The sequence below is a fragment of the Ambystoma mexicanum genome, chromosome 3p, assembly GCF_040938575.1.
Source record: "Ambystoma mexicanum isolate Mex_15411 chromosome 3p, UKY_AmexF1_1, whole genome shotgun sequence".
Lineage (NCBI taxonomy): Eukaryota > Metazoa > Chordata > Amphibia > Caudata > Ambystomatidae > Ambystoma > Ambystoma mexicanum.
The window spans coordinates 1,252,549,000-1,252,573,446 of record NC_090925.1 but is presented as its reverse complement, the minus strand read 5'-3'; the positions used below and the strand labels follow the sequence as shown (position 1 = coordinate 1,252,573,446).

Genomic DNA, 24,447 nt, shown 5'->3' with positions numbered 1-24,447 from the left:
ATGAAAAACAGGAGACCTGACTGCTTTAGTCCCTTGGGTGCTGTGGGTCCTACTGCAGTTGGCTCTAGGGCAAGGTGAACCCATTCACTCTCCTCTGCTCTTCAAGCCTATAGAGGTTTGCTAGCAGAGTGGCAGGACTTGGTCCTCAGCAATGGTCACCCTCAATGTGCCCTGGAAACGGATAGGGAGCAAAGCTTTCCTCTGCCTTGGAACACCTTTCTCCACCTCTGGGAGAGGGCTTTGGAATGGCCTATTCTCACACAGGGTACAAATCAATTCTTCCAGATGTCTTTGAAAGTCGAAAAGTGAATCAAAGAAAGAGTTGGAGACCCCCTCTTTTATAGGTAAACGGTCACAGGGGATTGGTGGAATGCAAGCCTGCTTTAAGGCAGGGACGTCAATTCACCAAAATGCCAGGGATTGCACCTCCCAAGAGTGACATCGCAGGAAATAGTGTCATTTGACCACGCCCCTGTGTGATATCACATGCCGTGATGTCATTTGACCATGCCCCACATGACATCACAGGAAGTGGCATCACATAGCATTGTTTCTAAGTACACTACGAACAATATGGTCACGATAACCCTATAAATTGATGTACATTTCATACAAGAATGGATCACAATATATATCGTTAATATCAGTGCGTATTGGCCCATATTACCAAATTACTGTGAATGCAAGCAGACGTCCAAGGCCAAACGATAATGATGTTTTATTATATAGCACTTAAGCTTAAGCACTTCATTTACAACAACTATACATACAATATCACACAACCTGTGTTGGTACTCATTTATCAACGGAAGCAGCAAGAAAGGCTGAGTTGAACCAGAGTCCAGTCATTTAACCCACAGAGACAAGTAAACATCAGGTTAGGGTGCTTCTGAAATTGCTTGCTATGAAAGCAATCTGCAGAAAATATTGAGATACAATACACTGCCTTGGAATATGAAGCAAGTGGTAAAACTAATGGTGGGACGCAAACCCCTGCCCTAAAACCTCTACACTGGCTGCCAGTGGAATCCAGAGCCACTCTGCGTGTAACCCAGTTCCCCAGCGGCAATGGAAGGAGTCTTACATTCCGAATAGAGTGAGTGGACCACCCACCTACCATGGCATAGGCAGCCAGGGTCAACACCACACTGCATCCATCCCCTGGACTACACAGCCTGCTCCTTCCCGTCAGTTTAGGAGGCAAGTGAAGAGGGTGCGAAGAAACAAGCTCTGGAACTCCACTGGAAAGGGCGGGTGAACTCCACCCTACCCGTGTTAGCCTGGACCAAGCCCGGTCAAGCTGTAGGCGATAAAGACTCGCCCAATGCAGGTATTGGTGCCAATTCACTGCTTGCTGTTCCCGGTATATGATCCCTTTTACAGGTCCTATGCAACCCACGTCCGCTTGGAACTAGCCCCCGCATTCCATGGTACCCTTCCACACCCGAGCACTAAACATGACCAATAGCATAAACAATAAAAAGACATCAAATTAACAAAAAAGCATGCGCCACATATCTCAGTGGGTGTGAGCAAATGCTGCTGAAATCCCGGTCAGATGTCCAAATCCAGGTGAGGGTGGCTGCCTCGTACTTCATCCTTGTGGCATTGATATTGTGAAGCTCATTAAACTATATAACTGTAATACCTGTCATGTACAGTGCTAAGAAGCTGCAGCATGAAGCGCTGAGTAAAAGAAACTTAAAGTGGCAATTGAACTGAAAAGGCCGGCACGTGGTTTGCTGGTGAGATATTAATTTCATCAGGGTCGCATAGCGTACTGAGGAGAAAAAAAGTGCTCCCTGCCCCTTTCGAGAGGTAAGCCCCCTAGGAAGCTTCACTCCCTCCTAGCTTACTGCAGGGACCGCGTTGTATGATTTGGTCCTCAACACAGTTAGTTTACATTTCTTTATGATAATAACTACCCTTTCCGCTGTTATTCAATTTTCATTTACATGTATGTTTCGTAGGGTGATGGGCGGATGCATGAATGTACGAATTAATTATCTGATATAGTGCGTCTGTACGAACTGAACTGCCTCATGGCGCTTCTTGGTAGAAGGAGCATGTGTGTGGAGGAGAGTAACAGTTTTTAGGGACTGTAACGGCTTAAATTGCACCTTCTGCAAAGTCAATGAATGGTCTATCTGCGCTGGGACTTCTCGGCAACCAATTATAAAGAGCTGGGGGTATTTTGGACAAGAAGTGGTATTTTCATACTACAAGGGCAGCTCTTAAATTTGAAAGGCTATCATTCTCACACGTGTTGCTGTGTCTCGCTCAGTGGGGTGTGGAGAGAGTTTCGAGTCCTATCAATAATATTTTACTATCGTTTGGAGAAGGCAATGAGAATGGCTGTCGAGCCCCGTTGGCCCGAGGCTGCTCTAATACTGTACACCTCTTACAAGCGCCTAGAGGCAATCCACTTACACATTCTACATTGGAACACAAAGACATTGGGTTGTACTTCTCACTCACCCATGGCTGTGATCCTTGGCAAATAGCATTACTTTCCCGTCCCAGTCCCACAATCTGCAAACGTTTGAAGCACTTAGAAATTAGCTCACACCACACAATAAGCGCTGTTCAAGAAAGTGAAACATTTTAGTCTTCTGGAAGAGTCTAGAGTCCGCAGTTCGAGAGAGGCGCTATACAAAGTCCCCCATGCATGCAACACAACAGGCAACCTGCAGACTCTGGATAGAACGCTTGCCTGCCTGTGTGGTTGTGTGTTTGGGTGCCCCCCTGTTATTTTGGGGTACAGTCCTTGGGGCTGCAAGACCGGCAGGTCGCTGTGACCCTGACTGGACTCCTGAGCAAAACGTGCTACCTGCACTCTTAATACCGTGTGTGCCTGTGTTGGCGCGTGTGTGTGTATAGAGTCATTAGAGTGGGTTGAAAGAACTCCAATCACTTTCCAATTACGTGGCGTGATTCAAGAGAGGTCAGGTATAGTTTAAACCTTACCTGCACCAGTCCTGCTGCACGGTCCTCAGTGTGGCTGGCTGGCTGGCCTGCTGCTGCACTCATCACTCTTCTCTTCTGCTCTGCTTCCCTGCCTCGGGCCAGGACGAGGTTTGGTTGCTAAGCAACCATAGCTCGAGTAATAGACCTGAAGGCACTGGCACCGTTACTACTCTTAGAAGGTATTTTCCACTTCTCAGTACTAGAGAGTTAAAAGAGCATAGTCTTCATTGTTCTTAGTTGCCTCTTCTTCGTCCCAGTACTGTCAGGTGTCAATTGTGGAGAAATGTAGGAACTATGTTACAGTACCCCTTAAAGGTTGGGGAAGAATTAGGTTGGTTTTTACTAGGGAAAGGGGGATAACATGTCTCACCCAAGGGCACCACACTCCCAGTTCACCAGGCTCCTTCACCCAGGTGATCCTCCCTCGCTTCTCCGCCCCCAGGGTCGGGATTCAATGGCGATTGGCTTTCCGTGGCCACCTGCGCAGAGGACCCAAGGGGTGAGAATACCTTCAGGTTTCTCACACATGTCTTCTAGAAGTTTACTAATGAACATCAGATTGCTATATTTATGTTGCACCATTTGGCTTGGGGAGTCAAAACTAGCTCCTGGTAGCTGTTGGTGTCAACCTAATAAAGCTCTACTAGGGTCTCTGCAGGAGCTAGCTAAATAGTTCCAAGCTCCCAGCAATTTCTAACCCTGGTCTTAACTCCTGATGTCATTCCCAGAGGGCCCATTGCCAAAGAAATGGAGGGGACAGGAAGCAGAGAAAAGCCCACAGAAATGTAACAGGGAGTCATTATTCCTCAAACCCACTTTCAATCTCTTACTGGCCTATATCTGTCCCTTTCTCAGCCTCCAGCCTCTGTGGTTCTTTGGCGGTTTTCTAGAGTTCAGCCCCGTAGTGTAAGCCAGACATTTGTTATGAAACTGCCTCAGCTCATCTCCGCCTTGGAGATCCCTGGCCTGGCAAGTGGGAAGTTCCCCTTTCTCCCATAGAGTCAGCTGAGGCATGGACCTTGCCTTTTGTCTCATTCACTGGAATGCAGAAAGGCAGGTCCTTGAAATCCACATATCCTCCCATCGCTGGTCCAAGCTTACAGGGATAACAATGGTGTGCTACAAATCAGATGTGGCTTTATAATTATGAGAACATCCAGCCATTATATCAAAACCTAGGCATGGTTTATATTTCCATATTATCCTGCCACCAGTTTGGTCGTTTATAACATCTATTATGGTTTCGGGAACAGAAGTAGAGATTTATTTGCAGCCTCTGATATGCAGTGACCTTGTTATCACAGCGGCTGTCAAAAAGGGCAGCTGGGACCTCTGTGACCTCTGTGACCTCTGAACCTGCTTTGTGCCACTAGAGAACAGGCACACACTATGCTTTTGGCATGGAGTATAAAGAAAGGGGGTCTGGTTAGCAAATCCCCTTTCTAAGATTAGGTTACCTGCATCATTTTATTATTAATAAACATCAGAAAAGCTAGGAATTTTACAGCCATGCCATGGCAATCCTTCACGGTGACACCTCATCCAGGTCTGTTGTTTGTAATTGCAGCCCCCAGATTGCAACATTTTTGCTAAGGGCAGAAATTACATAGGAATGAATTTATTTTGTCGGGAAGACCTAGTGCACAAAACATAACTTACATTGCCACCTGCTTCCCTGGCTGTGCCTGACCAAAAAAATGAATTAACGCCAGCATGACATTTTTATGGAGCCATTAATGCAGGCATATTCTATAGGAAAGTATAGGAAATTCTTCCCACAATCTTTCGGCACAGGAGGCATTTACACTACCTTTTAGAAATGTTTAAAATTGCACAGAGGGGATCTTTTGCACAAATGTTTAAACATAGGTGGTTCCCTATGTGCAACTCAATCTTTAAATAAAAGTGACTCCTAGTGTGATTACAGGTAATAATGAAATCTACCTCTTTTGGGCTAATAAGGGCTAATGTAATCTGGCTTTACTTTCTAACTGGACGTAGTCAAATTCAGCATTACTTTTGAATAGGCATATTGGAATCGGACCATATTATGATACCTGGGCATAGTGAATCTGACCTCCCTCAGCGAACGGAGAATTATGGAATCTCTCCCTTTTGTTCTAACTGTGAATAATACAATATGAAGTTTCTGTGCTAACTGAGCAAACTGGAATTTGCTTATTCTGTCCAAAATGAAGATAAGGCAACATGGTTTTACTGTTCTAACTTGGCATAATGGAATCTGGCCTAAATTTGCTCACATAACAGACTGAATTATATGCCCAGACTGTGACGTCTGGGCATATAAATTCTGATTTTCCTATTCTAGATGGGACTAAAATAGGATGTACTTTAAAATAACATAGGACGTAAAGATTGAATTGCAAAATGCTGAGGCCCAATGTGCCGCATTTTGCAATTCGATCTTGCCGTTTCTTTTTTTAATGTCCCCCGCATTCACTTTTATGTATGCAGGGGACACCGCCGCAACCCCCGAAATTGAAAATACCAGAGTAGGAGTGCGGGGGACACCCCCGCAATCCCCACACACCTACCTCAGTATATTCGGATTTGTGATTTTATATATATGGCCAATGTGGGAAAACCATGTGTACAGTCTTCTGGATGCAATCTTTTGGGTCGATACCCTAAAATAACCTGACATTTCTGTGAAAACCAGACATGTTGAAAACATGTCTTTCTTTAATAACTGGGAATAACGTAATCTGGCACTGCTATGGGCATACTGACATGTCGCTTTACTATGCTAACTAGTGTGACAAATCCCAGGGTACTGTCACTGCTCGAATGAGGGAAACTCCTTCCCATGAGGCCAGGGAGGTGAGGCAGCTACCCGATAGTCCCCCTGTGGGTGGTACTCAGCAGGTGGATCTCATTGGGAGGGAAGCCCTACATGGGACCAGTGACAATGGCCTTGGGAGAATGTGGTATATAGCCCCTCCTTTTCTGTCCCCTCTTTCCTCTCACCCCACTCACCCCACTCAGTCCCCTATGGTGCCTCACACCTCTATGTAGAGTAGAGGACTTCATTCATACAGATCATATGGGGATGAGGAAGAGTGGGGCTTATTCAGGTGGAGTGCATACAATCACTGACACGAAGAAGATCAGGCAAGGAGACAAAAGCTGATGGGACACTCATGGGGCCAAATAGATTAACGAGACACATACCAATATCCCGATAGGCAGAAAGGGATAACGAAAGAACTGTAAAAACTGGAACAAACTTTACGAAATATCCTATGTGGAACAGTACCTGTCAGGATGCCTTAATGCTCCAGGGTTCACAGTGCACAATATAAATATTGTAAAGTAAAGTAAAGTAAAGGAGAGTACACCAGGTCTGTTCAATTGAGTGAAGCAGGGGCAGAGGGCCTGCAAAAACAGCACACCAGAGTCTGGTACCTATGTGACGCCAGGGAAGTCATTCCAGAACAGCACACCAGGGTCTGGGATCCATACGAGTTTGGGCGAGCCCCGCAAAAGCGTCACACAGGGGTCAAGGACCCATACAAGTTTGAAGAAGCACACAGTCAAGGGGCTGGGGCCCAGAGCAAGTTGGGGATATCCTGAGATAATATAAAGGCGTCTGGGACCCACACAATAGAGAAACAAGTTACAGAACAAGTCAGGGAGATCCCGAGACAGCCCAGAGGAATATGGACCCACGTAAGTAAGTAAGAGAGGTGCAAGGTGCTACAACAAGGGGTAGAGGACCCATTGCCAAAAGAAGAGCCATTTTCTGGCATTCTAAGATCTATAGTCAAGTGTGGCAGGATAATGAAGCATATTTGGTGCTACATTTGTGATCTGGAGAAAGAACAGGGGAAGAGACTCCCCCTGATACCTGGGAACTGTGTTCTTGTGAAAAGGTGATCTGGCAGGATAGTGAACCAGATTTGATGCGACATTGGTGAAAGAATAGGGGAAGAGACCCCCGCACCCACCAATGTTTTTTCGTAAGAAGACCTACAGTCAAGTCTGGCAGGACAGTAAGGCATTGGTGAAAGAATAGGGAAAGAGCCCCCCTTTCCCTGCTGATACTTGGGAGCTGTGTTTTTATTTGTAATGAATAGAGACTGGGAAAGAAAGAAGAGGGGAGACAATTCCGAGTTAAATCCTGTTGTGTTTTTGTATACATGTGGAGGAGCATCCAACGTCAAGAACTTTTAAGTTAACAAACCATTTGTGTTTTTTCATCAAGAACTGAACATTTGAATCTGTATCCAGAACAAGATGAGCCTCCTTCTGAATCAAGAAGACACACAGTTTTTCTTTAGTTAGTCTAGAGTGTAAGGGATGGAAACAGGTTTGGATACAAGATGGTGGACATTTTATTTTACTGGACATCCTGACAGACTCCTGCGTATTGCTGTTGAGGTAGGGCAACCCGACACAGAAATAGGGCAAGATAGGTTTTCCTTTTCTTTATTTTTATATATAAATAAAGGTCTTTGCCAACAAACATACCACCACTATGTCAGAATCATACTTCTCCACCCTTACAGTAGGCATACCGGAATGTGGCCTGCTATGATAACTGGGAATGATGCAATGTGGCGGTATCAAGTTAAATTGTCGAATGCACATTTTCCGAATGCCATTTTGTCGAAAACAAATTTGGCGAAAAAAAAATTCCGAATGTGTTTTTTTTATTTTATGTTTTTTTTCGATTTAGTTAGTAAAAAAAAGTCTAAATAAAAAAAAAACAGAGGGTTAGAGGAGGGGCAACCCCCCAAATAAAAAAATAAAATTAAAAAAAAAACATTTGAATTTTTTTTTCCGGCTTATTTGTGTCGAGAAAAAGGCATTCGAAAATGTGACATTCGAAAAAAAGTCACTATAAACCCAATGTGGCATTACAATGGTAACTGGAGATATTGGATTCTGGCCTTACTTTGCTCATTGGGTAAAACGGAAGCTGGCTTACTCTGCTAAGTGGGAATAATGGAATCAGGTTTTGGTATGTGACTTAGAATCTTAAAATCGGGCATTGCTGTGGGAACTGTGAGCAACGGAATTTTTATTTCTTTTGTAGCTTGTGCGTACTGCAATCTGGCATTACTCTACAAAGCATTAAAGAATCTGATATTGATGTGTCAAGTGGTAAGGAGGAATCTGGCACTGGGTTGTTAATTGAGTCTATTAAAATCTGCATTAGTGTACCAAATGGTCACAAAGGACATGGCCATTCTGTACTGATTATTTGCATACACAGTAAAGCTGCTTTTGTATGGGGAGCTGACCTGCCTTTTATCCAGGCGAGCTAATCTTTATATTTCTGTATATTGGAGCAGGACTTGATTTTAGATTATTTGTATAATCTGTGGATCAAGTTAATTAAATTGAGAGTTCCGTTAATGATAGTTCAGCTGTTGGCATTATTCCATAAAAATACATCCTTGAAGGTTCGCCTGTCATGGAAAGGGTGAGTTACTGCATCTGTTCCAACTCAATTGGGTCTTAAGAAAGGTTTTATTTTTGCTCTGACTCTTTTTAATTTGTATGTCAGCGATATGGAGACCTTATGGCAGTCGTCTAATACAAATCCAGCTAGATTGGGTCAACTAAAACTCCATTGGCTGGCCTTCGCTGATGATTTTATATTCTTTGATAGAACAGCAATTGGTCTCTAACACAAACGTCAACTGTTTTCTAATTATGCCCATAGGAATAACTTGGAAGCTAATGGGGAAAAAAATAAAGATTGTTATTTTCTCTAACGTTCAGAAACCTAAGACCATGTGTTGGGTTCTGGGGTCAGTAAAATTGGAGTCTACAGTATGAGATATCTGGGTTATTGTCTGTCGAATATTGATTCTTTCACTATGTGGAAGTCCACATTAGATGAAAAGATGAAACCATTAACCTCTCAAATTAAATGTTTGATATTTAGACTCAGCAAATATACCATCATGCCAGTTCTCAGATTCTATAACATGAAAATAGAACCTGGCCTGCTATATGGATTGGACACGTGTTTGATTGAAATAGGAAAGATACTGAATGTTGTCCAGGGGAAGCTGTGGAAAGTAACACTGTCCTTTCTCTTGCGATCCCCAATTCAATCATTCGTCATGAACTTGGTCTTCAATCTTTACAAGCAAGATATGAGTGGCTTCTATTGATGAATTATGCGAAGTTCCTACAACCTCCTTATAATTCATTGTATACTGACCTTGGTCTGATGCTTCAGAAGTCTACTGTCATATCAACTGACGATTTAAAAAACAAAATGCAAGACTTACTTCTGGCCATAGCGTCCACTGAGGAGGAGTTGGTAAATCGGCCAGAAGGAGCGAAGAGGAAATTATTTAAACACGATTGGGCAATTACTATTGATTTAAACAGTGCTTATTCTTCTTTCACGGAATATACCAATTTTCCTCGCAGACAGGACTCAATTCCGCTATACCTCACTCACTTTCCATGTAACAAAGCAAAAGCTTTGTATATGAGATTCAGGCTCGATCAGTTCCCCACTCAGGATCATATTAAACATTGGAAATTGGATCATGCACTGAGCACTTTCTCTACTTGACGTTTTTGCACAGACATTGAATCTTGTGAAACCCTACGTCACTTGGTTTTGGATTGCCCATATTTTAATTTGCTTAGATTTAGGCATTTTAAAAATGAAATAAATGAAATACAAAGTTTTAATACTGATGTCTCAAAAAATGTGCTTTGGTTACTATTGATGCGGGGAATTAATGTATTGTTGATCATTGCACTATCTACATTTTTGGAGGATCTTTCTAATGAATTGTGATGATTTTATTATGATCTATTGTATTTAAAAGGTTTCTTCTTGTCAATTGTTTCTCTCTTATTTTTATATATTTTATGTAAATTTCATTTGTGTAAGGTTTATCTTTTTAAACTATATTACAATAAAAAATATATATTTGTACCCGATGGGGGCTGTGGGGTGTCGGCCTCCCAGCCAATGAGGAGGCTCAAAACAGGGGCATTACCACATGGTAATCCCACCGCCTAAGTCTCCTCATAGCGGGAGGCTGCCATCTTTCCCCCACCGAGATCTCAGTTAAGTGCTGGCCCACATCCCTGTGTCCCCTTTCCCCCACCCCTTTTTCCACATATAATTCCCCCTCTCATCCCCTCCCCACTTCTCTTCTACGGCCTGGTCCCTCACTGATGCCAGAAACCGCAGTGTTCCTGGTGCATTACCGCAGCCTCGTCAATGACCGTCAAGAAAAGGGAGAAGGCACTACATAGTCCCTTCTCCGGATCCATGGTGGCCTACTTTTTTTTCTTTCTTTTTTCTTTTTTTTAAACAAACTATTAGTATCCACTACATCCTGCCGGATACTAATAGCAATATTACCCTCACAGTGGTGGGGCATTAACGGGCCTGGTAATGCCCCGGGTTAACTGCAACGCCCTGCCCCCTCCTGCTCTGTTAATATTGCTTAAGTGGAGCTGTATTTGCAGAGTGAGGTGTAGCTGCTTGGATTGAAGCTGTATGGAGAAAGGAGCTTTTTTCTACCGGTGATTGGACAAAATGTGTCTGACGAGCAAAGGTGTATTAGTGTGGAGCTGGATGCTTATGTAGAGTGGCATTGTATTTGGTCATATATTACAGAGATACACTGTCTGGTGTCACAGGTTTTGTTAAAACGCACAGAGATTATGGATTCCGGTTACCTTGGGGATGAAGTATCCTTGGATCTCTGTGTCCCGGTATGTCATGTGTGGCACAGCTAAAGGAATCAAATCTGCACAGCGTTGGATCTCATAGATCACGGCATTGGTGTAGGGCATATTGCTTTGATCCTCCATCGTGGGTTTTCTGTCTCGTCCTATCACACTGTCAATTTCTTCATGTACCCGTCCTGATAAAAAAACAGAAATGGATTAAATGTAGCATGAGCTCACAATATTATTGAGCTGTGGGCAAGAGCCTCTACAACGCACTCCATAAAACACCATGCTTGGTAATATCCATTCCAGTTCTGAATCAGTCACCTCAAAGCAAAATAGTTCCAGCTGTTGCAATGAATTAAACACCTTCCAGAAATCAGCATGTAGTTTTGCTAATGTCACCCTAAATGGGAGGGTATCCTCAATTCCTCAGTATGGTTCAAAAGCCTGCTGGGCCTAGGGATCCAGCCTACACCTCACTGATGATGCCCATTGATGCTAACACATGGCTGGGGTTACTTGTGGTCTCTTGTGCAGGAGGTATGTGATGTAGCAGTCTGGGCCAGACTCATTCTTTGGGAGTGGCACCAGGCCTGAGCTGCACATGATCTTTCTCCTTCTGTGTTGGAATGGCAAGATGACACATTATTGTCTGGAGTCTTGCGCAGAGCAAATGCCAGTGATTAAGACTAATTCAAAACGTTCCATCAACCAACCATCAGTTTTGCAAATGTAATATACATCTGAATAAATGCTGGGATCAGATTAAGCACCACTTTATTATCATTCGCTAAAATTCCAAATATCGACAAGAAGGTAATATTCACATACCAAACTCCAAGAGACTTTCCCCTCTCTCAGAAGTACCCAGCAGGCTGCTTGAAATTCTCAGGACAATGGGAGTCGTTACAGGTTCGGCTGTAATTTGGCAGTATTTCCACAGAATAACTTCCATAATCATTTACTATTACCAGTCCATCAGTATTAACGCCCAATTACGAATAGTGGCAAGGCACTGTTAAACCACCTTTTAGAGTCCATAGGAATTCATGGGGACTTTTTCAGATTTACTGCAAGCAGTCATTCTGCCTCAGTAAATCAAAACATCTGTGACCTTTAAGTGAGGGATTTCACTTGAAGGTCAAAACTCTGAGTTTGGTAGTGCGGTTGTGCTAACCATAGACGTTGCCCCTCTGCCTATGCTACAGGTGACCTAAACTAACGAGAAAAAAATAAACAATAAACCGGCAAGAATCAAAAGACACAACACACATGAATAGAGAATGGAGGTTTACCATCGATCTCGACTTGCTTAGATAATGAAATTAATGACAAAAAGAAATTGGTATCCTTTGGCAAACTAGTCCAAACCATTTAATCAATCCTTTCAGCAAAAGGCTCCCAGGATAAGGTGCATAAAAAGTGGTGCTGGCTAGATGACCAATGAAAAAAATAAGTCAATTATTTAAGGCATTAAAAAAAGTTCCAATCAATGGCAAAAGCTGAGCGTGATAAGAAGGCCCTGAGAGAAACAAAGGTTGCCCGGCAGTACCTCAGTGACAATTTCATAGCAGCCATAGCATCTGTAGACTCACATAGCTTTTGAAAGAAGTGATATCCTTACATGCTTTTGTGTAGGGAGTTTTCTATCTGATGGAACAAATACAGATCTATAAGGCACTGAAATAATACAAATCTATGGTATTACTCTGCCTCCTTACATTGTATCTGTAGCATCAACGTTAAAAGACTATAATAGGAGACCACCAGGGGGCGCAGGCAAGATGGCCTGCCCGACCTAACCCTGAGCTCTAAGAGGAGAAATTGTGCAAAGCAGGTACGAACCTGCATCCAAATTGTGCTATTTGACTGGCTGAACCCTGAGCCAAGCGGAGGGTCGTGCTCCGACGACTGAAAGCGGCCCCTGAACACCGAAAAACAGCTTGGACCGGACTGGCGCCCTCCCCCCACACCACGGTCTGCTCGAGGAGGGAGGTGGGGTGACACTGCAAAGCCCGCGGCATTGCGAGGAGGAGCTGTGGGATCCGGTCTGCGACCCTGGGGGGGTTAAAGGGTGACCCAGCTTTGATATCGCCATTGGGGGGCCCCGGGCTGTCTCCTTTCTCTGTCGTGTGGTGGCTAGGAGAAGGTGCGGACCACCACGCCAGGATACTGAAGAGTTGGCCCAGTCGCCCACCCCTCCTTGCACTGGGGACTGTCGGGGAACGACCCCTCCTGCACTATTACGCCATCCCGGCCTCATAGATCCCTGCTCGTCTTGATTTGTTGGGAGGCGGCGAGCCTTGAGGGTTTGGGACCTGGAGTTGACGGCCAAGCAGGCCGACTGGCTTATCCATATCCTCGACCCCTGGAGAACAGAACGAGGGTGGGCCTAGACTACATATGAGCTGGAGGGAGACCCTGGCCAGGTTCCAGTTTCGCGCCGAGGACAACATGATGGAAGCAGGTACCTCTAGCCCGGCCCCCGCGGAGCTGTAATCCATCAAGACAGATATACAGATTATAGATTATTTTAGAGGGATGAGGACGGACATGGGGGCTAGGATTGCTGACCTCTCAGCCAAAGTGACCATGTTAGAGGACAGAATGTAGGGGGTGGAGGCAAACCAAACATCCACATGCCTCCTGGAAACACAAATGGAGGCCCGTCTTCATGGAGGTTGAACGACGCGAGGAGGAACTCTGCCTTAAAGTGGACGACATTGAAAATCGTGATGGGCGAAATAACCTCAGGATTTTTGGAATGGTTGAAACGGAGGGGGAGACTCCGGAAGGTTTGGGAGGCAAGGTGCAGGATATATTCAGGCTGATTCTGGGCACGGAGGAGGGTGACAAGCTGGTAACAGACAGAGCTTACACAGTGGGCGGAAGAGCAAGGGGCCCACGGACAATCCTGGCTCGTATGCATTATTATGGTGACAGAGTGAGGGTCCTTGACAGAGCAAAGAGGATCAGGGAGATAAACTATGGAGACTCTACAGTGTCATTTCTTCAGGACCTCTCTGCCGATATACTGCTCAGGAGAAAGAAGGGCAGGGCCCTTACCAATTGGTTACAGGAGAAGGGTGTGAGGTACCGATGGGGGTACCCATTACCATTGGCGTTTGAATGGGAAGGGGAAAGGTACCACTTTGTGGCGGAGGAAGAGATCCCGAGAATTACGGAGGAGCTGGTGGGCACACGCAGTGACCCTTTGATGGAGCAGAAGGGTCAGGACCCAACCCCTGTGCACAGACCTAGAGGCCCTGAAGCAATGCATGGGAAACCTAGGGGAAAGAGAGGTTCTAAGTTTCAGAAGCTGAATACTCCTCCACAGAGGGGAGAAGCCCCCCGAGGAGATGATGTGGGGTCCTCAGTTGTTTTTTTTTTTTGATGTCAAGGCTGCAGGTCCCTGCCGAGTGGGGATCCATATGAGGGTACAGCTGTTGGGAGGAGTTTTATTGTCTTCCTGCCTTCCTACGTCCTGACGGGAGGAGTGGTGGCTCCCTGAGTGGCTACTGTTGTTTCTGTTTGTTGTGTTTATGCGCCTCTATGTTTTGACGATGCAACAAGTGGGTGCTGTTCTGTGGGGAACAGTTACATGACCAGGGGAGCACTGGGAGATTACAAATGAAAGGGGGTGTGAGGTAGGATGCACACCACAGTGACCAAATGCCAACCCCCCCCTGGACAGTTCTCAGTTTACGGTGTTCAGAGTGTGTTAAATAGCACGCTCAGGGTGGGAGGAACGACCCTGTTGGTCCGTCAATCATCTCTGGTATGTTTAGGAGGTGGAGGCGGACGCCTCAGTTTAGGGAATGGGTGGGTGTGAGGCTGAAGGTAGGGGGGGAGTTGGGAAAGATTGAAGGGGAGGGGGATGCCACATGCTATGCTATTCATATGTAAAGAAGCCTCCGGGCCTAGTTGGACACAGGAGACATGAAGGGATAACGGTGAGCAAGGGATATGGCTGAGGTATTGGTAGGTACCCTGAATGTGAAGGGCCTAAACTCACAGAACAAGCGGTCCTTCACTAGTAATATGTTCAGCAAACAGAAGCTGCAAGTCCTTTTCTTACAGGAGACACACTACCAGAGGGGTGCGGAATCACCAATCAAAGGAAGGGAGATTGCTGGGAATTTCTGGGCCTCTCACAAGACCTCGAAGAAGGAGGGAGTGGGGATCTTACTGGGAAAGTCATTTGTGCTGGAGGGGGTGGAAACTAGGAGGGATTTTGGAGGGAGATTTCTAGCGATAAAGGGTACCAGGGAGGGCATACGGGTCACGCTAGCCACCCTCCATGCCCCCAACATCGGACAACTGAGGGGGCGCTGATCCTTGGGGGGATTTTAACTTGGTGTTAGACCCCCAGCTTGACTGGTGGTCGGCAAAGTCACAGGGACCCAGGGGTCCCTCGAGGGACAATTTAGCATTCAGGGACCTCCTGCAGCATAATTTCTGGGTAGATGTATGGCACAGGACCAGCCCGACAGCTGCAGGCTACACTTTCTTTTCACCGCCCCACCAGTCTTATACGAGGATTGATTTCCTGCTGGTCCCGAGGGAGCAGCAGGATGAGGTGGGCAACCCAAGGGTGGACACTATCACATGGTCAGACCACGAATTAGTTTCGGCGACATGGCGGCTACCTGAGCCACATCGAACCTACAGGCCATGTTCCAGGGCTTACTTATAGCAGAGGGGGCCCGCAAGAAGAGGGAAAGGGCCTTAATTGAGAAAAAGATCTGTGAGGAGTTAAGTCAATGCGCATGCAGCTGAACCAGGGAGGCATTGACAGAGGGACCTTACTAAGTGATATGAGAGAGAAAAGGCAGGAACTACACATGGTCCTTATTGGGGAAGTGGTTAAAAAGATGAGGTATACTCGCCAGAGGTACTATGAGAAGGGGGACATTGTGGGGACCCTCTTGGCACGAAGGGCAAGGGGCTGTATAGTGGAAAGGAAGGTGGCCCGTATCCGGGGAGGGGATAGACGGGTCTCCAGAGGGGGAAAGGTTATAGCGGAAGACAATCGGCAATACCCGGCTAGATACGGCCTCCCCAAACTGAAAGAGTAGAAAGGGTGGCCTTGGAGGGGGAGGTAACAGCAGAGGAATTCCTAGAAGCCATCAAAGGACTAAGGGTTGGGAAGGACCCAGGGGAGGACGGCTTCACGGCCAACTTCTACAAGCAACACCAGTCCCTGCTGGCAAAACCCCTGACCAAACTATATAATTCAATCGTGGGAGGGAATGTTGGGGTAATTGTAGCCCCAACCTTTCTACAGGCTTTGATAGCGGTTATACCAAAAGAAGGGAAAGACCTAGTGGAGTGTGCCTCATACATGCCTATATCTCTCCTTAATGTAGATGCCAAGATCTTCGCCAGAATCATGGCAACGCGTTTAGAATTGTGCCTCCCCGTCAAGTACATGCAGACCAGGTGGGTTTCGAGCTGAACAGGCAGGGAGCGGACAGCATGCGTAAAACCCTACACATTATGAGCTCCTCTGCAGTCCGAGATAATGGAACGCTTTTTCTGTCCCTTGACGCCGAAAAGGCGTTCAACCGGGTGAGCTGGGCATTCATGGGGGAGGTCCTCACGTCCCTAGGAATGGGCCCAAGGTGGATGGGATGGCTGGCGGCCCTGTACTCAGAACCCATGGCCAGAGTGGTGGTTAACGGGACGGAGTCTGGGCTTTTCCCTTTGCAACGAGGCACACGTCAGGGATGCCCTCTGTCCCCACTGATCAATGCGTTAGGGATGGAGCCATGGGCGATCTCGATCAGGAACAATAAGGAGATTAGAGGGATAGAGGTGGGGGTAACATGTTGCTAACTGAGCCTTTTTGCAGACGACGCACTGCTTTGCGTCGCGGTCCCATCACACTCTGTCCCTCATGTCCTGAAGAGTTTGGAAGAGTACGAGTGGGTGTCTGGATTTAAGGTCAACCTGGGTAAGACAGTGGCATGTCCGGTCGGAAATCTTTCAGAGGGGGAGAGGGATTACATAGCTAGGTTTCCCTTCAGGATGCAGATAGAGATGTTTCAATATCTTGGGGTACAGATGACACGTGATCTGGGGGACCTTTTCTCTGCAAATTTCCTTCCCCTTTGGACTGCATTGAAGCGTGACCTTGAAAGGTTGGGGGGCTTGGGACTATCATGGATGGCGAGGCTTAACTTGATCAAGATGGTGATACTACCCACATTTTTATTCCTGTTCCAGACGCTCCCAGTGACTCTTACCAGATCTTTCTTGCTTGAGGTCAAATGCGTTTTGCTGAGGTTTCTGTGGGCAGGAAAGAAACACAGAATAGCTTACGACATACTAACCCGACCCAAGGAGGAGGGGGGAGTGGGATATCCAGACCTGGCACTCTACCATAAAGCAACCCAACTGCGTTTCTTGGTGGACCACTTCACCCCGAACTCGGAGAAACAGTGGGTGGCAATGGACAACGAGGTGTTGGCTCCGGCGACGTTGAGTGGCTATGGGTTCCTAGATCACGCATTCCCGGTAGAGTCCTACACCAGGTGGTTCTGGAGGTACTGTGGTCGCTGTGGAAAGAGGGAGGGGAAAACAGGTGGCTCACATCTAGGCCGTCACCTCTGAGCTGTATTTTAGCCCCCCACTCCAAAATGGAATAGAGGAACCGCAGGCATTTCAGCTATGGTATGAGGCTGGGCTTAGTAGGGCGGGTCAATTGTGACGGGGATGCATTCCTGTCCCTGGGCGACTTGGAGGAGGCCCTGGTCCTGCAGGGGTTATCACTTTCCGCTTCCTGCAATTAAAAGGGGCCTTGACAGAGGGGAGGTAGGGGATGAATCTCAAAAGGGAGCTAACAGATTTTGAGTAAGCCCTGATAACACAGCAGGGATCTAAGGGGCGGATAGCGCGATTATATAAATGGCTATTGCTGGCAGCTCCGAGAGAACCCCTAGCCTCAAGATCCAAATGGGGACGAGATTTAGGGGTGGATATTGGGGATGAGCTGTGGCTCCGAATGTGTAACCGGGCCCACCAATCTACTAGGTCTCTTCAATATAGACATCAGGCCCTTAAACTCCTCACAGATGGCACTAATCTCCAATGATGATAGCGCGAATGAAAGAAGGTTACGACCCGCACTGCTGGAAATGCCGCCAGGAGAGGGGAGATTATATACACATGTAGTGGGGCTGCCCTAGTGTGAGGGAGTTTTGGAAGGAGGTCCTCCCTTGGATTAAAGGGATTGATGGGATTTCAAGGGACCTCTCCCCATGGCTTGTCCTCTTCGGAGTGAGGATTGGTGAAGAGGAGGGAGAGGAACAGGGTCATATGCTTCACACCATGCTTGTGGCAGCGAGGTGCTGCTTGGCCCAACAGTGGAGAACTCAATGCATGCCTGTTGAGAATGAATGGGTGACGAAGTTTGAGCCATCTATGACATGGAATACCTCACCAACCTTCTAATGGAGTCCAGGGTTAACATTGAGGCAGCATGGCTCCCGTTCTTTGAGAAATATGGGAGGCCGGACCAGAATGGTTGAACAATAGAAGGAAGTGTGGTAAAGGAGAAGGGAGATTTCATAGGGGAGGTACTGGGCCGATGTGGAACATTCTCTATGATGGACGCTAACGGGGAGGGGCGTCTTTGGCACTCAGGTGTACCGCAAGACTGTACCCGCACTCAAGACGAGAGTATCAATGAACCGTCCAAACTAATAAAGTGTACTCTTGAGGGTGAATGCACGCCATGGGGGAGAGGAGGGGGGTAACTTTAGAGATGCTATTGAAGATTGTGTTAATGTTTTAATGTTATATGACTAAAATGCCAATAAACTTGATTTAAAAAAAAAGACTTTAATAGATTTGTACCATATGAGTCAAAGATGTATGTTAGTGTCAGTTTTATATTTTTGCTCACTTGGCAGCTCTCTTTGTGGTGTTATAAATTTCAATGGGCCTCATTACGACCCTGGCGCTAAGTGAAAAACGATGGCGGTAAATGGTTACCGCCATCGTTTTCCGCCAGGTCCGATCATGACCCGTGACCGTTAACTACGATGCCATTAGCGGCATCGTAGCTAACGCTGGCGCTAACTGCGCCAAGGGTGCGCGCACGCGACCGGCCACACCGTACTTAACGCCATGGCGGAAAGGTACGCAAATGCCGACCCAAGCGGACATGCACCTAACGCCATCACCCAGCCCATTAAGTACCTTACCGCCATGGTGCAAATAACGCCATCGCGAACCAACCATAAAGGGCCATGTTAAGTGAATGCAGCTGCCACAGGTGCACAGAAACAGCACAGGTGAAGGCAATACAGACTCAGGGAAGCACAAAAAGAGCACACCCCACCCCTTCCCACACCCAGTCACACTCCACAATGAAGCCAATACGACTAGCAATGTTGGGGCTGGAGGACCTGATAGCAATGCATGTGCTACAACAGCAACAACAACAACAACAACAGGCAGCACAGAGGAGACGCAGGAGGAGAAGGAGGGCAATGCAGGCCCAGCAAGCCCCACCAGCACAGCCAGTGCCACCACGCAGGCAGCCCCCAATCCCACGCATCAGAGCCAATCCATTCAACCTCACTGCTGAGCAGATCCACACCCTGTACCGTTTGGACCGGGACACCATCACCGCCATCGTAGACATGACACACAACGACATCGTCAGCATGATAGAAAGTCCAACCGCCATCCCCCCCCTACTGAAGGTAGTGTCTGTACTCCACTTCCTGGCCACAGGCACCTACCAGCACACAGTGGGGCACCTGCATGGCATTTCACAACCATTATTCTCACGAACACTCATCCAAGTGCTCGATGCCCTCCTCAAGCACACAGACGACCACATCTCATTACCACGGACTGCCCAGGAGATTGCAAACACCAAAGTGGGTTTCCATGCACTAGCCGCCATACCCGGTTGCATTGGTGCCATCGACTGCACCCATGTGGAATTGGTGGTTCCACGTGCCATGGAGGTACCGTACCGCAACCGGAAACAGTTCCACTCAATCAACGTGCAAATGGTCTGTGACTCCAACAAGATCATCACACATTGTTGTGCCCGATTCCCCGGATCAACCCATGATTCAATGGTCCTGAGGAACTCCACAATACCACGCTACATGGAGCGACATGCAGGCCCAAGATCCTGGCTACTCGGTGAGTCCAATGTCATGGAAGTGGGCAGGTGAATGACGTACCGATGCATACTCCACCTGGCAGAAAGGGGGGGGGGGTGATGCATACTCCACCTGGCAGAAAGGGGGGGGATGATGCATACTCCACCTGGCAGAAAGGGGGGGGGGGTGATGCATACTCCACCTGGCAGAAAGGTGGGGGGGGATGATGCATACTCCACCTGGCAGAAAGGGGGGGGATGATGCATACTCCACCTGGCAGAAAGGGGGGGGGATGATGCATACTCCACCCGGCTGTGAGTAACACAGAGAACGGAGACAGCGGATGGGCACTCACAATGCACACAACCCCTCTGCATACATTGGGTGATGGCATCATGGATGGGTGAACAGGCCATGGGAGCCATGAGCATATACTGGTTGCATTGTGTGAATCAATCAGTGCATGTAGAAGTGAGCCAAAGTAACAGTTGGATGCGAGCCATGGCGGAACATCATGTTCCTGATCAGACAACATGACTGACACATACATTCTCGCCTACATACAGGTGATGCAGGCTATCCCCTGAAGAGGTGGCTCCTTACACCAGTCCGGAACCCGCAGAACCAGCACGAGGAGGACTTCAACCGTGCACATACACGTACTCGTGTGGTCATAGAGCAGACATTCGGACTATTGAAGGCACGGTTCCGAAGCCTCAGCAGGTCTGGTGGCGCACTCCTGTATGGCCATGAGAAGGTGGCAAAGATCGTCATGGCATGTGTCATGCTACACAATATGTGCGTCAGACGGAATGTGCCCCTGCCCCCTGACGCAGAACTGCAACCACCTGATGATGAGGATGAGGAGGGTGCAGATGGGGCGGCACCCAATGGAGGAGGCGATGCACAGGAGGGGCATGCAATGCGCCAAAGTATCATCGACCACTGCTTCTAGCACACACGGCTGGTGTTTATCACATGGAGACTGCACTTGGGGCACTGTGTGTCTCTGGGACATGCACACTGTGGACTGTACACCAATAAAGCACACATACGCAATGAAAATGTCCACACATTACTTTTTTTGAAAGAATAAAGTGTATTGAAACTATGAAATGTCGTGTCACACCCCCTCCCACCTCCCCCCTGCACACCCCAACACACCCCCTCCCACCTCCCCCCTGCACACCCCAACACACCCCCTCCCACCTCCCCCCTGCACACCCCAACACACCCCCTCCCACCTCCCCCATGCACACCCCAACACACCCCCTCCCACCTCCCCCCTGCACACCCCAACACACCCCCTCCCACCTCCCCCCTGCACACCCCAACACACCCCCTCCCACCTCCCCCCTGCACACCCCAACACACCCCCTCCCACCTCCCCCCTGCACACCCCAACACACCCCCTCCCACCTGCACACCCCAACACACACCCTCTAGGTGTCAACAGATGCCTGTGACAGTGGCCACAGGCTGTTACAAGCCCCCTCGCCCGGCCCCCAGGGCACCCCTGGCTGTGGAGCGCAGGTTACGACCGGAACGTCGCACGGGGCTGCTCTGCACAGAACTGGCAGTGGAGGATGTCCCTGGCTGCCCCTGTGCATGCACGTCCTGTCGTGTGTGGGTGAGGCCAGTGACCGCACGACGCAAGGCCGCAAGTTCTGCACAGATGTCCCTGGACATGGCCTGCATGGCATCCCTCAGGGTGGCAGTGCTCTGCGCCACTTCGGCCCTTAGGGTCTCCGTGGCCTGTTCAATGCTAGACCTAGCCCCCACACATTCCGCGGCATACTCATCCAGCATTGCGGACAGTTGATGCTGCCGTTGAGTGATGTCCTGGAGGGACTGCTGGCCGTGCTGGCCCATGGCCAGTGCTGGTGGAGTGATGGAGGGGCTGCTCCCCTCCTGTGGAGTGTGGACAGGGCATGGGGTGGATGGCCACTCCTCTACCTCTGTGTGCCCCTGTGTGTGACCCTCATGGGGGCTGGCGTCTGAGAAACAGGGGGAATGTAGTAGGTCAGTGGGGCTTCTGACCTCGTGTTCCATGTCCGAGTCTGAACATGCAGCTGTTGCAGCTGTCTCCCCGATGTTGCTGCTGGCCGCTGACCCCCTGCCTCCTGTGGCAGGCAATGTCGCTGGAGGTGGAGCAGCTGCTGCTGGCCTGCTGCCAACAGGGGTGCTTGCCGGTGGGACCTCCGGTATGCCTGCAGTGGGACCTGCTTGTTGTGGGGTCTGCCTCACTGCAGCTGAGGTTGAGGGTGCAGGGCCGTTGTTGATGGCCTTCTTGGCTCTCTTTGGCGCAGGGGTGTCCTGGTCCTCTGGGTGTGAATCTGTGCCTGTGGTGGAGCAAAGGAGGGAGGGCGTTATTGATGGGTCTGCGTACTTTGGAATGAAATGTTTGACATTATTGTGGTCAGTGGATGAGGAAGATTTCAGGCAGTGCCATGCAGGTTGTCTCCTTTTGGTGTGGAATGTGGATGCAGGTATGCGGGTGCCAGCAGTGTATGCAGGGTGGTGCTCGCATGTGGCTATGGGCAGTGTTGATATGTGTTGCATTTACACTCTAGGGCAACCTTGTGCTACACATGATTGGACTGCTGTGACTATGGCATGTCTTGTTTGAGGCACCTACCTTCATCGCCTGATGTCGGAGCTCCCCTTTCCATCCCTCCGACGCCTTCGATGGATTCCATGCCAATCGTGGTTGCACAGATCTCCTCCCACGGTTGGAGTTTCAGGGGGGATTCCGACCCTCCACCGGTACCCAGGGCAAGGTTGCGGTTTGCTGAGATGACGGCTCTGACCCGTATGCGTATGTCATCCCAGCGCTTCCTGCACTGCTGTGGGGTGCGGGGTACGGTCCCCACCGCGCTGACGCGCTCAGCCACCAGGGCCCAGATGGCCTTCTTTTTCCCGATCGCTGTCCTGGTCATGTCCGGGGAGAAAACGACACCTGCGTTGTCTTGCAGGGTCTCCGCAAGCATGCAGAGTTCCTCCCGGCTGAATCTCTCCTGGCGCTGGTGGTCACATGCCTTTTTCACAGATTTAGGCATTTTCGGGTACTTGGATGGGTGGGTGGTTGGTTGGGACAGGTGTCAGGGTTGGGTCTGGTGTTGTTTGGTAGGATGGCGATGGATTGTGTTTTTCAAGATGGCCGACGGGCTGTTTCCCGTTCCGGCGCGATGACGCTATTTCCGGTTCGACTTTTTACGGCCGCCGCTAATTACGGCCTCCGCTACTTACGGTGGCCGCTACTTACGGTGGCGGAAGTGCACCTTGCTCGCTTAACGATGCCGGTAGGGGCCTTTTCCGCCATGGCGTTAATTGCATTACCGCCATGGCGTAATGCTCGTGCGCGATGGGTCGTAATGTGGCGCTCTTTACGCCATCGTCCCACGGCGTAAAAGCTCATTACGCGATGGCGGTAATGACGGGCGATTACCGCCAGGGTCGTAATGAGGCCCAATATTTTAAATACTTATTTATATGTGTGCCTGCGACAAATGGTATCGTAACCCTCCAAAATAACGTTGTATGATTATGATGATTTCTAGCCTGCAACACCTCTGCCCTACAGTTAAACATATTTCCTCATTTGACTCTACTCTTTAGAAAGAAAAGAATGTGTTGGAGTAAGTGGTCAGATTATAACATTGTCACTACTTCACTATTCCTCATTGCCATTGTATTCATAAGGCACACCTTCCCCCAAAATGTGTGTCTTCGGAAGGAATCACCCACTAAAGTTCAACCAGTCAATGCACCAACATTCTTTATTCAAAAAGGGTAAATCTTTGTATCATTTTCCTTGGAAAAATGTACATCATGATGTTATGTTATGTTGATTTAAACAGCGTACCGCTACAACCCAAGGGCAGCTGCCAGGCACTCACGTGGCTCTGCATGAGATGAGGGAAGAGTGTGTTAGTGATGATAGTGATGATAGGATATGTATAGAACCAGGAGGAACTGGCTTCTGTGTGCGTTGTCTTGCGTGTGGGGGTTGGTTCGGGAGGCCCTGCTTGTTGTAACCTTATGGGAAGCACTCAGTGCCGCGGATGTGTGCTAGTGTTTGCGTTGGGTGTGTGGGTCCTATGAGGTTAGGGTGGGGTTGTGGTCATGTGCACTGGTTAGTTGTAGCCATAAGGGGGTCCAGAATCGCGGATGACTGTTAGGTGTTTGATTGTATTGTGTTGGTGTGCATTTGTGCAGTGCTGACGGCTTTATGGACTATGTGCAAGGGTGTATTCCTTCTAAGGTTATTTCCAGGGTCTCAGAGAGATGGTTGGGTGCAACACTCTTTTTAAATGTTGTAAATCCTGGGGTATCACCCTAAGTAACCAATGGTAATCCATACGTGGAGCCCTTGCTCACTGTGCCTTAGAGAGGCTCAGCTTCATCTCACTGAGGCAGCCCAACAAGGCCAAAACACGTGTCTGGGGCTGCTGATGGTACTCTTGTTCAGAGGAGAATTACCTAGCATTTCGGTGCTGGACTTCTCTTGTGGGTGGGACAAAGACTGATATGCAAATGGATATTCCTCCGGTGCAGTGAGCTAAAACGTGGTTGTAGACTCTAGTGAGTGGAAGACATTTCATAGAACAGGGTAGTTGACCCATGTTCATTCTCTGTAGAGGGGCTCCCACACTCCTTTTTAATT

General features: G+C 48.3%; 1 protein-coding gene across 1 annotated transcript in view; it reads right to left on the bottom strand.

Moving 5' to 3' along the window:
• LOC138581416 (cytochrome P450 2D15-like) overlaps positions 1–24,447 on the bottom strand; it is a 458,914-nt gene that overhangs the window by 50,573 nt on the left and 383,894 nt on the right. Inside the window, exon 7 of the mRNA XM_069652731.1 lies at positions 10,657–10,844. Coding sequence (XP_069508832.1) covers positions 10,657–10,844 — 188 coding nt within the window. The remainder of the gene's footprint in view (positions 1–10,656; positions 10,845–24,447) is intronic.